The 12,590-nt window shown below is 43.1% G+C and overlaps 1 protein-coding gene across 1 annotated transcript; it reads right to left on the reverse strand.

Annotated features, from left to right (window-relative positions):
* Positions 1 to 3,280: 3,280 nt before the first annotated feature.
* Positions 3,281 to 12,562, reverse strand: Fzd4 (frizzled class receptor 4). The gene is made up of 2 exons (XM_005323298.5): positions 11,912 to 12,562; positions 3,281 to 9,675 (listed from the first exon to the last, which is right to left on the reverse strand). The coding sequence occupies exons 1-2, from the start codon at positions 12,194 to 12,196 to the stop codon at positions 8,347 to 8,349; spliced, it is 1,614 nt and encodes a 537-aa protein (XP_005323355.1). The 5' UTR covers positions 12,197 to 12,562; the 3' UTR covers positions 3,281 to 8,346.
* Positions 12,563 to 12,590: the final 28 nt, after the last annotated feature.

Here is a 12,590-nt window from a genome sequence, read left to right on the forward strand (position 1 = left end):
GGTGAGAGGAAAATAATGAAAACCAGGACAGGTTCTTCTATGTGACTTATCAATTCTATCTCATGCCTTTATACTGTAGCCATTGACCTCATATCAAGTGAAATGATATAATCCTCAGGCATTTGGGGAAATTTAGATAGCCAATCATTTAATCTCTATAATAGAAAGGCATTGATAATGTGGGCTAACCATGAGATTAAACACGCTCTTGGGTGAAAATAGGATTAGGAGTGAGGGAGATCCAAGTATCCCACCCCAAATGTGTTTCTTAGGCATACATCAAGTTGGTTATTCAGAGAAACTGCCGACCTCTGCAGACACATGCAATAGCTCTGAAAAGCTAACCTTAAAATAAATTTATATCTAGCTTTATTAGTAAACAGAGGAGATAGGCACAGCATTTTCCATCTGACATCCCTTCCTTCTTTCTGCCTAGTGAAGACCCCCAGAGGAAAGAGAGATTGGAGGTGTGGCACCTAGCCCAGATAGAGATTGCCTCAGAAGGCGGTGACCTGGGAGACTTCATCCACATTAAGAAGGCAACACTTGCTCATGGGCCATGCGTATTCTCTTCCATAACCTTCCATCATCTGCATCCCCTTCCTTCTCACTGGAGGGCCCAATCCCTACATCTTTGTTAAGCTCTATAGAAGGTTCAACTATTATGCCCCTGCACCTCTGCCACCCTTTGCGTCTCAAATTCCACGTGTGTGTGGTTCTCACACTTAGGCACACAATAAAATTTGTATGTTCTTTGTCCTATTGTAGGTTTATTTCAGACTAAACTTCTTCACAGGAAGAATTTAAAACTTCCCTATAGATGCTAACAGGAAACCAGATAGGAGACTAATGAAAATCAGGCAATTGATGAGAAACGTAATGCATTTGATATTGTATTCTCTCTCTGGGGAATTTAAGAAGTTGGAATCCTTCACCATGAAGGCTGATGAAATAATTCATAGGTCTCTTAGGCTTAGGATCAAAGAGATGGAAGGAAGAGGACAGAGTGGTTCTAGCAATTTCAGGTGATGCCAAGATCCACTTGGAAAACCTTTTGGACTAAATCTTTGCAGGTCTAGTAGATTGTTAGGACATTTAGTGAGATGCTCCCAGTACTACCAACTCAGCTGCACTGCAAAGAAAAACTGAGGAGTGGACAAATCCCTCTCCCAGTGTAGTTTATTTCCGTTCACAGAACCTCTAAAAACAGGAGGCAAGGCTGACCTCTTTAGTCAAGAGTCAGCTCAACTTTAAAATTATGATTGCTTGTGAAAGCTAAAACGGGAAAGAGAAAAAATCAGTTCTCAGGGCAGAAATGCTAAAAAACCCTTGGGCCACATTCCAGTTAGGGTCCTGGCCCTGCACATAGAGATTCTGTTGGGGAATGGGTGGGTGGGAAATCAGCCAAGAGTTCAAACAAGTTGTGTCAGGGATCATGGGGCTTACTCTAGAGGTGTCCAGTTTACGATAATGATATTTACTATAGTGATTATACCACATAATCCTTAAAAAATAGAAGCTCATGGTCAGTTCTTATTATTGAGGGAGATGTCTGCCAAAGTATTTACCCACTCTCAATGAACTGCTTGCACTAAAGAAATCAAAGGAATTGAATATATATTAGTTAGGGTCTCCATAACAAATTATCACAAACTGGGTGACTTAAGACAACAGAAATTTATTCTTGCACAGTTCTGGAGGCTAGAAGTCTGAAATCGAGGTTGGCTCCTTCTGGAGGCTCCAGGGAAGACTCCTCTATGCCTGTCTTCCAGCTGTCCTTGGGGTTTCTTGTTTGGTCTGCAGCTGTGTAACTTCAACCTCTGCCTTCACATGGCATTTTCCTGTGTCTGTGTCTAAATTTCCCTCTCATTAGATGGATACCAGTTATTGGATTAGGGCCCACCCTAATCTAGTATGAGCTCATTTTAACTTAATTACATCTGCAACGACCCTATTTTCCAAATAAGGTCACATTCACAGGTATTGAGGATTAGGGCTCCAATATAACTTTCAGAGGGACATAGTGCAACCCGTAGGAATGTAAAATGAAAACAAAATGAAATCCTGTGTAAAATAGAAACAAAACTCTGAGCTAGGAATCAGAAGCTCTGACTACCCAACCTACTAACTCCCCTTTGGGTTACCCTTGCCCTCTGTAAGTCTTGGCTTCTCCTCTCTAAAGGCAGATAAGGCTTGCCTTACTTCAGAAATGCCAACAGAATAAAAGAAAATTGTGTGAAGCATTTTCTATTGGGAAAGTGTTTCTACAAGTGCAAGGGATTATTATGAATTCATTCCAGATTGTGTTGACTTTTCCTTAACTTCTGTAACTACTTAATGAGTAGGTAATGGAACGAGAAACACAGTCTGTCTTATAGGGAAGAGAATTTAAATTACATGCCTCCCTTCAGTTAGGGTTTGAGATAAAAGTACAATAGCAATCTGTAGATAAGGAGAGTAGTATTGCAAATCCTTGTTCACTGGGCTTTAAGACGAATGGTATTCAAGTGGAGCTGAAGGGTGGGAAGCAATTTAAAAGCCAACCAAGAGAGCTGATCTCATTTGGGACATCAGCAGATATCTCCAATGGCAGTGGCCCTCCTTCCCTCTCTGTGTGGTCCACAATATTATTGGATCCTAGGACAACCTCCTGATAATTGCTTTGATTGTGTTTTGTCTGATGACTTTTCTGGATATAGGGACATAGACCACCCAACTTATAAAATTAGCTAAGGAAGACATTTTCTTGACTAACTGATGTAACTTATGCATGTCTATTACACGAAACAGAACAACTGTGTGCCAGAAAAAAAAATGGTAAAAATTCAAAGTTAAAAGAAATTTAAATAGGGTTGGGGAGAGACTTCCCTTTTCTGGAAGACTGAAGCCGCAGTGTTGATAAGAAAACTTTCCTGACCACCAAATTAAGTCAGTGGGACTGGGAAGGTAAAGATGGCCACCTCCCAAAATGCCAAGAAAGGTGTCATTGGGATAACAACTTGAGAGCTACGGTTACATCCAAAGCATCATGTGATCCACTTGAGTGCTACTGATGACCATTGTGGTGATAAATTCTGTTGACCTTGGATTGTGGGGGTTTGCTGACCCAGGAGAAATCCCAGAGGGGAAAAATAGCACTAGCAAAAAAAGAAACAAAGAGGCTCTTGGAAAGCATTTCTCAATCTGTCCTGCAAATGGGATCCTTTATTTCTCATTGCTGAGTATGTGTGCTTCCCAGGGGCCACAACACACTTCAGTAACACGCCAAATCACACACCACTTAATAAACAAAACTTTATTTTCCTTTAATACAAAAATTAAATAGCAAAGTTTTTTTTTGTACAGTGATAAATTAGAAATTTACAGTACAGACATCAATGCAGACATACTTTTGTACATCCTTAAAAGCAGGGTCCATTTCCTTTGAAATTCAGCAATTCTTTCAGGGAAAGTGTAGAAGGAGTTACATATATAGGTACCTCTATATGGAACATCTGAAAATCCCCCAGGTTGGCCTCCAGGTTTCTGGAGCTGTGGGGTGGCATAAAGGATCCAAGAAAAGGCCCCAGACCAACTTGCTTGACTGCTGCACAAAGCAGGTTGAGTATAGCAGTTAACGTCTTTCTTATGAAGAACTCAAAGGGTCTTCATGCTTAGACCTTCTAAAGCCTCACAACACCCTGTGAGGTAGAAGAAATTCAGAACCACCAACATGCCTCACTGGGAGAGCTCTAGAAAGCAGCTTACCCCTCCCAAAACACAGCCAAGTCAGAGTCTAAGCCTATTAACAGGATTTGGAAACTTTTCACCACCTGGGAGGGAAGATGGAACAAACCTTTGTGGGACAGAGCTGCTTTCACCCTTTTCAGAAGCCTTATGGGGTATGACAGTGGTCATGGACTGAATATTAATCAGAGATCAAGGAGGTACAAAAGCTTTGAGGATATGGCTCATACAGGACTCCCAAAAGGCCCTCTATAAATTGCCTGGATGAATACTAGGAATTTGCTGATGCAAAGAAAGGAAATAGGTAAAGCAGAAACAGGCAACTATCAAGGCAACTAGGCTAGCCAGGGAAGAGGCATGTGAGGGGCATCTGTGGCTCACTTCCCTCCTGGTACTGTCAAGCATGCTATTACTGCACATATGTATGGCAAGAGGCAGCAACAGAAAACCTCTATCCAGGCTACAGTGAAACAAAAATCCATTATTTAAGCTTCTAGGATCTGTTTCCAGGTAGGAGCAAAATGCTCTCCTAGTAGTTTCCAAGATCTGTGACCTAGCCATGGAGGAAAAATGATAACCCAGGTCCTTTGCCAGATATGATGCAAACCTAGACAGGGACTCTGAACTCAAGTACAATAAAGGAACATGGAGAACTGTCAGACTTATATGATAGGCTGGAATAGCAACTCTATCCAGTGCCTTCCATCACAGAATGAAATTCAGGATGTAGAAAGATTTTAAAAGGCTCCTTCCAAAATCTGTGCTCTGGCTCCTTTTCTTTTTTTCCCCCAACACTGGGGATCAATCCTGGGGTCTTATGCCTCACTTTGTGCATTCTACCACTGAGCCACATCTCCAGCCCTACGTGGCTCCCTTTCCTAACTGCTGCCAAAGATTGCACCTTCCTGGCAAAATCTTTTTAAACTGAGCCTGTCCCTTCAGGGTGAGTGTGTTGAGTTCATCTTTGTGTCGTCAGGTTCCAGCCTGGTTCTATTACAAAAAGAACTTAATTTTATAACCAGGAGGCCCAAGGGGTCCAGAGACATACAGCTGGGGTTGTTGAATAGAATCACAATTCAGCATCTAATGCAGAAGTGCAGGTGAAGGAATGACCAGGGAAAGGAAAGTCAGAAAGCGTGTTAAGGAAATGAAAAGTGTCACCCCTTCTCAGGTTTCAGGCCCCTAAGCAAGCTGCCAGTTCAGAAGCAGTCTCAGTGAACAGGAAATGGGTCTCCATTAAGGAAAAAGGATCTGAATCAACCAAGTAGTTCAACCGGATGGTTCTGGCCAGTTCTACCCTACTCCATGTTCCTCTGCCCTGAGGTTTAGCCTGTATAAGCCAAAGAAAGGAGTCTGCCAGAGATGAGGTTGGACAGAGGTGCCCTTGGCCCTGTTTAATCTCTGGAGACTGAGGGATTTTTGTAGAAAGCTATAAGCATACCTATTATACTAAATTTCAGAGAAAGAAAAATAAATCTGACTTTTCCTCTAGCAAGACACCGTCTTCAAATATTTCTACACAAATCCCAGGGAGCACCCAGAGCTCTGACTTGCCTACCCCCAAAATTATATTAGTGCAGGAGCTTGTTTCCTTACAGCCTATTCTGAGTCTTCCTTGGGGATTTCTATGGAAATTGTCATGAAGCAAAGTTGATGCTTTTCGTCAAAACCCCTGTAATTGATTTGGAAGGAATCTTGGGAACGGATTAGAGATATGTTAAAGGTAGAGGGACCCAAGAAGAGGTTTGTGGGAAGGAAACAGTAAAACAGATGTGAATTCCAGAGGCCCCAAGTCCTTCAAAAAACCAATAGCAAAGTTTAGCAGACCCAAGTGCATCCCCACCCTACTACATCCCTTAGACAAACACAGCCTATCTCCCAGGACATCCCCAAGCACCTAACACAGGGCTTTACACACAGTTGGCACTCAATAAATGTGCTGATAATTGACTTTTATTTTTTAAACAAATATCAATTTAAGAGGCAACGGAATCACTTGAAGTTTGTTGGTAACTGACTCCTCAGTCACAAAGTTCCTTTCCTGAAACTGTAAACACTCCATTGTCTGGAATGTGAAAGGAAAGGCCTATAACCCTGTTGCATTGCCAACACTACTAATCCAGTCTGCACCTATGGCTACTTCTGATCAAATGTGCCTTCTCCTGAAAGGCAAGAGATTTGTGGAATAGACAGTGAAACTGCAAAACGTTGTCAGGACACTACTCCAGAACTCAGTAGTACAGGTTCACTTAAGTGCCCTTTTATTGTTAGGATTATTATTTAATCATTGACCAATATTGCCCATCCCTCTGCTAGGTTATGTCTTGGTCACAAAAATCACTGAAGTGTTACAAAGAATACTATATAACAAACCCCTCTACTCTAACACTAAGGCCAGTTCCCCCACTGCATGGTCCTTCTTTTTCCTGGGCCAGAATGTCTGCACAACTCCCCAGACACCAGAGCGGAGCGTGAGTAAGGGCAGGCTCTGCCCCTGGGTGCATGCTCCAGGGCCCTGGACAGTTATGGGAACTATCTGCAAGCAGCACGGAGTTCACATTTTACATTAGGCAATGCAATCAGGCAACTGGCCCTTCCCGGGATCAGTTCTCATGCTCCTATAGCTCTAACCCGAAGTCCAACCTAGGTACTCAGATCACATGAAGCAGCAGGGGCCACCCAGGCCCACAAAGTTTCTATCTAAAACGTCCCAAGATTTTCTCTTACAAACACATAATGCACTTTATGCGCATCTGGATCTCAGACTGCTCAATTATACACAAAAACAAAGAAGAAAGGGAAACATCAAACCATTGGTATAAAGCTCAAACAAAAAAACCATGCTTATTTTCAGAGTTCGATTACCTATTTGGAATTTGAGTCCCCGTTTCTGAACTTAGAGTGCAATAGAAAAAGAAAAATGACCTTTCCTCCTATTTTTTAAAAAGGCATGGATTAATAAATGAGTCATTGCAAAGCAGTTGCTGAAGCAAAATGTCATGTATGAGTTATAAGAAGAGCAACCTGTGACACTGACAACAAATTGTCCCAGAGATCTGGTGATTAGAAGGCCTACGGTGAGTTAAGAGAAAGGCCAGTTAACAATTTTAAAAGAACTGGAATTTTTGATAGGTTGCTAGGGGGTGCCCCCTTGTGAGAAACGTAAAGCATAAATTTTAAAAGCTCTGGATACCTCTGCAAAAGGCAATTAAGACCTGTGCTGTTAGGGTTTGCAGTTCATTTCATATGGTCTACACTTTATTCCCTGCTAACCAATCCAGCTCCTGGCTGGCATTCTGGAGATTCATTAAGCACCATATAAATACTCCAGGCCACACTGCCTCCAATGAAATCTTATAAGGAGCCTTTGCCAATTACTAAGGAACAATTATGCACCAAGTAGTTGGATTAGCTGTCCTTAGTTCCCTTTACAAAACTGAATAAGTCTCCATGGTGGTAAGTAGACCAGACTCTGATAACATTCCTATGCCAAGGAAAAAAGGCACTATCATTCTAAGAATGCAGTTGACCATAGTTTTAAAGTCAGTTGAGTATACTATGTCATGGTCCAAGAATGCGCTTTTAATTGTAATTGACACACACAAATTACACAGTTAATCTGTGTGAATGCAAAGTTGCCAAGAAATTTAACATTTTAGCTCTTCCAGACTGGCGTCTGCACAGATGCAATCACACAAAGTAAAATATATTAAGTCCCCATTGCTCAATGCAAGAGGTCTCTGGGGTTGCCAAGGTAAGTCAGCTTAGTAAATCTCATTTTTCCTCTGAATTAAGTGATTGTCAGAACGTGAATCACCCTTCCTTTTCTCCTCATTAGGCATGCTGCAGTGCAAATATTCCTATAAAAATAACTTTTGGGGGGTCATTAGTGTAAAACGAAGAAACAGCAGCAGCCTAGAACAGAGATGTTGAAATTTAAAGAGAGGAAGAGAAGAAAAATCCACTGGATACCTTGTGTGTGTTAGTACAGTACTTTTGTTTGTTCAAACAATTCTGTTTTATGACAAAGGCACTGGAAGATTTTGACACCACCTCTTGGGAGTGCAATCTACAAAGTTCTAAACAGAAGACAGTGCACCACAGATGTTTATGTTAGATCAGCCAAACTATAAAACTCTTGTAACACTTCTCTGAACCCAGCATTTCCAGTGTTTATAGATCACTTTGCTATCTGAAAGACCTAGTTAGTATTTAGAATTTAAAAGGATTTAAAAATTAATCTTTCTCCCTGCAAGTTACCAACTCACACTCAAATCCCACCCAGTAGAGAAAAACAGCATCACCCTGGACTTTTTGGATCTAGGCAGGACCTCCATGCTCCAAGTTGCAACCTGCTAAAGTGATCAACATCTTGATTTTTCACAGCTTTGCAAGCCTCTAACTGGCTTTTCCATTTTGGATAATTTCAAAGTCTGCAGCAAGATCACTGCTTTTTATGATGCTGGGATGGGGGTGAGGGGTGATGGGTTGATGGGGATCTCTTAAGTGTTGCTAGTTTGTTCAAACTGAGATTCACCACATAAAACTTTTAGTTGCACTTCCACAGAAATGCTGACAACCCCACTTCAAGATGAAGAAAGTGTGGAGGCTGGCTAAGCCTTACACCACAGTTTCATTGCCTTTCCCAGGCTTCACCCAACCATTCCCTCTCTTCTCTCTCTTTACCTTCCCAGAATTCACCAATCTGTTGGAACACTTCTGCCACGTGTGAAGCGTTTTGGCAGACCAGATCCACATGCCTGAAGTGATGCCCACAAGCAAAGACATAAAAATTTTCAACATTTCAACAGCCATATTGGAGTCATCTGCAGAATACCGAAAGATTGCCCAATTAGAGATTTCATAGAAATAACAGGCAATCACACAGGTTGCAGGAACGGTATACAGTACTGAGAAGACCCCAATCTTGACCATCAGTCTTTCCAATTTGTCTGTCTTTGTCCCATCCTTTTGAAGATTTGACCGAATTTTGAATAAGGCCACCAAACCTGCAGCAATGAACAAAGTTCCAATCACCAAATAAGTGAAGAGAGGGGCCACCACAAAGCCAGTGAGGGCATCAAGGTTTTGATTCCCAACATAGCACAGGCCAGTCAGTTCATCGGCATCCACCAATCTCATAATCAAGATAACAATAGTCTTCACTGCTGGGATGGCCCAGGCTGCAATGTGGAAATAAGAGCTGTGCATTTCAATGGCTTCATGACCCCATTTGAGTCCTGCTGCCAAAAACCAAGTGAGTGTCAGAATAACCCACCAAATGGAGCTGGCCATTCCAAAAAAGTACATCAGCAAGAAAATTATTGCACATCCTGTGTTCTTAAGTCCTTCTTGGATAAGAACGGGTTCTGCTGCCTCTTCAAAATCGCAGGATATCCTTTCCCGGCCTACAGTCAGCCTGACAATATAAGCAATGCTATAAATATTATAGCACATACTAAGAAATATGATGGGGCGCTCAGGGTAAGAAAACCTGGAAGAATCAATCAGAAAGGTCAGCACGGTGAAGGCAGTGGAGATGAAGCACAGGCTGGCCCACACCGCCATCCAGGTATCAGTGAACTCCTTGGCTGAGCGGCTGTATAAACCAGCATCGTAGCCACACTTAAGAACGCAGTTCAGGCTCCTTTTCACCCAGATATACTGATCTGAATTGGTTCCCACGGAGTGACACTCCTCCCCAGGCTGTACAGGGGTTTTGTGAGGTAAGGGCACCTCTTCATCACCTGGCCCTTCCATGCACATGTGATTGTGGTCGTTCTGTGGTGGGAATTTGCTGCAATTTAGGCTCTCTGGCCAGGCAAATCCAAATTCCTTCAGGACCGGTTCACAGCGTCTCTTGACGGAAAGACACATACCGCCACATGGGCCGATGGGGATGTTGATCTTCTCTGTGCACATTGGCACATAAACCGAACAAAGGAAGAACTGGAAAAGTAACGAAATGAACAAAGAAAACAATGACTTGGAAGTTTGGCCAAATGCTTGCACAAAGTTGAGTGAATGCTTCCAGGCCATGTATATATATCTACTTTTAAACCAGCCTACTATGAGTCTGTTTACTCTGCCCTCAAACAAGGGTGCCTAATAATCCATCACTTTTATACACTTAGTTTGGCTCTAGTAGTCCTGTCCAGAGGAACACTAAATAAATAAATACATAAATAAGAAGGGTCTTAAGAATTATATAATCCCTTTTCACATCATCACCCTTAAGAAAATAAACTTTTAAAAACTGGTTTTCAATCTCCCTCTCCTTTTTAGCTACTATTTGAAAAAGTTGAAGAGTCTAATAAAATAATTCAGTTATTTAAGTGATGGGGTGCTCACTTTTTGTCCTCATTTCTTCAACACCTCAAAAGTAAAAATAATGTGGGCTGGGGTTATAGCTCAGTGGTAAAGCACCCGCCGGGCACGCGTGAGACACTGGGGTTCAATCCTCAGCACCACATAAAAATAAAGGTATTGTGTCCATCTGCAACAACAACAAAAATATTAAAGAAAAAAAATGTAATGTAAATATATTTATACACACACATATCTTGTTAATATTCTCTTTTCCTCTATTTTATTCTTTACATTTTTAAAAATCAGTCCCATATTGAAAATAAAAACATACCAACAGAGACACGTTAGACCCAAGGATAAGATACAGATTGAGGTCTCTGGTCACTGGGGATTTGTTTGGCTAACGTTTCCTCAATGAATAGTAATAAAGCACAATAGGAAAATGTAAATGTTAAGTCCCTAAAACTGCAATACCAGCAGGGGAGAGTCCAGTTGCTGTCCTCAATTCCTCCAGCATTGATAAACAGTCTCCTTGGCTCCTTACAGATGTTGTCTATGAAGTCTAGAGTTACAAGTAACTATTTTCCAGCATGTAAAGGGATCCTGGCCTGTCCTTCAAAACAGCTTGGCTGCTTCCCCAGGATACATGTAATTAAAAATATATATCCCTGCAAAAGCTGTTTCTCCAACAAAATTGCCACTGATGTCAGGATATGTGCTGTTTCCAAACTGAGAGCTAGAGGATCATTTCTTAAGCTTTTATAACCTAGTTCTAAAGTTCTGAAATTTCCAAAGGGATATTCCACCAGCAACAGGTCTAATCCCATCTATCTTTCCAAAACCACAATCCAACTTTTAAAATGACCTATGTAAAAACATGCAGCTAGTAAGTAAGCTGTATGTCTGTTTCTTATCTCTCAGAAGTTGCAGCCAGAACCATAGATTTCTGAAGCTTTTAGCCTGGCAACTAATCTCTATTTTTTTTTCCCCCTCAACTGCTTTCTTTTCTAAATTTCTAAAAAATCACTCAGTCTTCTCAACCAAAAACCAATGAATGTTAAGTTTTTAAATTTTCCTTTCAGTCTTTCCCCATAATGAATTGGTTGTTGCAAGATTACAATTACCCTAAATATGCATATTCTTTCTTCACTTATTATTCTAAGACAATTTCTGTCATTACACATTACATAAGTTTAAAAAATTTTAATGACTGCAAAAAAAAAAAATCTTCCAATCTACAAACTAACTTCTGGAACTTCATCTCTCCTTTCAAACACTAAATCTTACTTCAACCCTGAGGATGAGAAAGAACTCAAGTCAACCCAGCTAACTTCTTCCTGTATGACCTCTAAAACCAGAGGGACGACACAAGGAGGGGTCATTCCGCAGCAAACGGGCCGTAGTATTTTATTTAATAACTCATTCCCCAAAATAAGAAGGAAAGAAGGTCGGTGAGGGACAGGGGAGGAGAAGTTCCTGTCTTCTTATCTCTCCTTCCAAGTCTTAACTCCATTTGGCTCCTCTGCCTAGGGCTCGCCCACCGAGCAGTGGCTGGAATCCTTGGCAAAGATAACCCTCAGCTCCACTGGGGTTAGGGGCTTGGCCAGACATGGGTGGGCAGGGGAGAAAAACGGAAGGGCGGGGTGTAAAAGTGGGTTCTTTCTCAGGCCAAATGACTTACACAACGTTTTGGCTTCCAGTCCCTAAGTAGGGACAGAAAAGTGGTGGTGGGGTTGGAAATCACTTTTCCAGGAGTTTTGTAACCCTCAGGATAGAAAGGGGACAGGGGTCTCGATTTAGCATGAGCTCCACCGAGGGAGTTTGGGGCATCTCTGCCCAAAGGGTCACGCCAGGGGTGGGGGTTAGGGACGCCCACCTGCAGCTGGCTGGAGCAGCCGTACTGAATCAGCGGCGTGAAAGTTGTCAGCTGGAGCTCGGCGTCCGTCTGCAGCTCGTGCCCCACCAGGTTGGGCATCTTGGTCACGTTGTAGCCGAGGTTCTGGCACATGGAGATGCGGATGGGGTCGCAACGCCGCTCCTCCTCGTCCCCGAAACTCCATGCCCGCCCCAGCAGTAGGAGCAACTGCAGCAGCAGCCCCAGACTGAGCCCGACACCTCCGGGTGCCCCCGGGACGCTCGGCCCTGCGCCCCGCCAGGCCATGGCCAGAGCCCGGGGCAGCAGTGGCGGCGGCGGGGGCTGCTCCAGCAGACACCCCCAGTTTGCACGGGGGCGCCGGCTGCCCGCGCTGCTCCCAGCTCTTGGGGAAGAGAGTGTGATAAGGCGCCAAGGGCGATGAGGGGGCAGTAGCCGCCTCTTAGGCAGCTGCGCGCGTCGGTGTGGGGTATCAGACGCCCGAGGCTGAGACCGAGGGACAGACTGCGAGGGTCATGGCTACAGGCAGCTAGCCCATAACCTGGCGACCGCGAAGTCTGCTCGGCGTCTCAGCGAAGCCCGCCAGCACTCTGCGCCGCGCTGCTCTCACAACCCCAACCCTTCGCAGCCCTGGAGATTCTCTGGGCGGTGGCGAGGCGAGACGGACAGAGAGTCTTTCCAA

The sequence above is a fragment of the Ictidomys tridecemlineatus genome, chromosome 4 (genome assembly GCF_052094955.1).
Source record: "Ictidomys tridecemlineatus isolate mIctTri1 chromosome 4, mIctTri1.hap1, whole genome shotgun sequence".
NCBI classification, from domain to species: Eukaryota; Metazoa; Chordata; class Mammalia; order Rodentia; family Sciuridae; genus Ictidomys; species Ictidomys tridecemlineatus.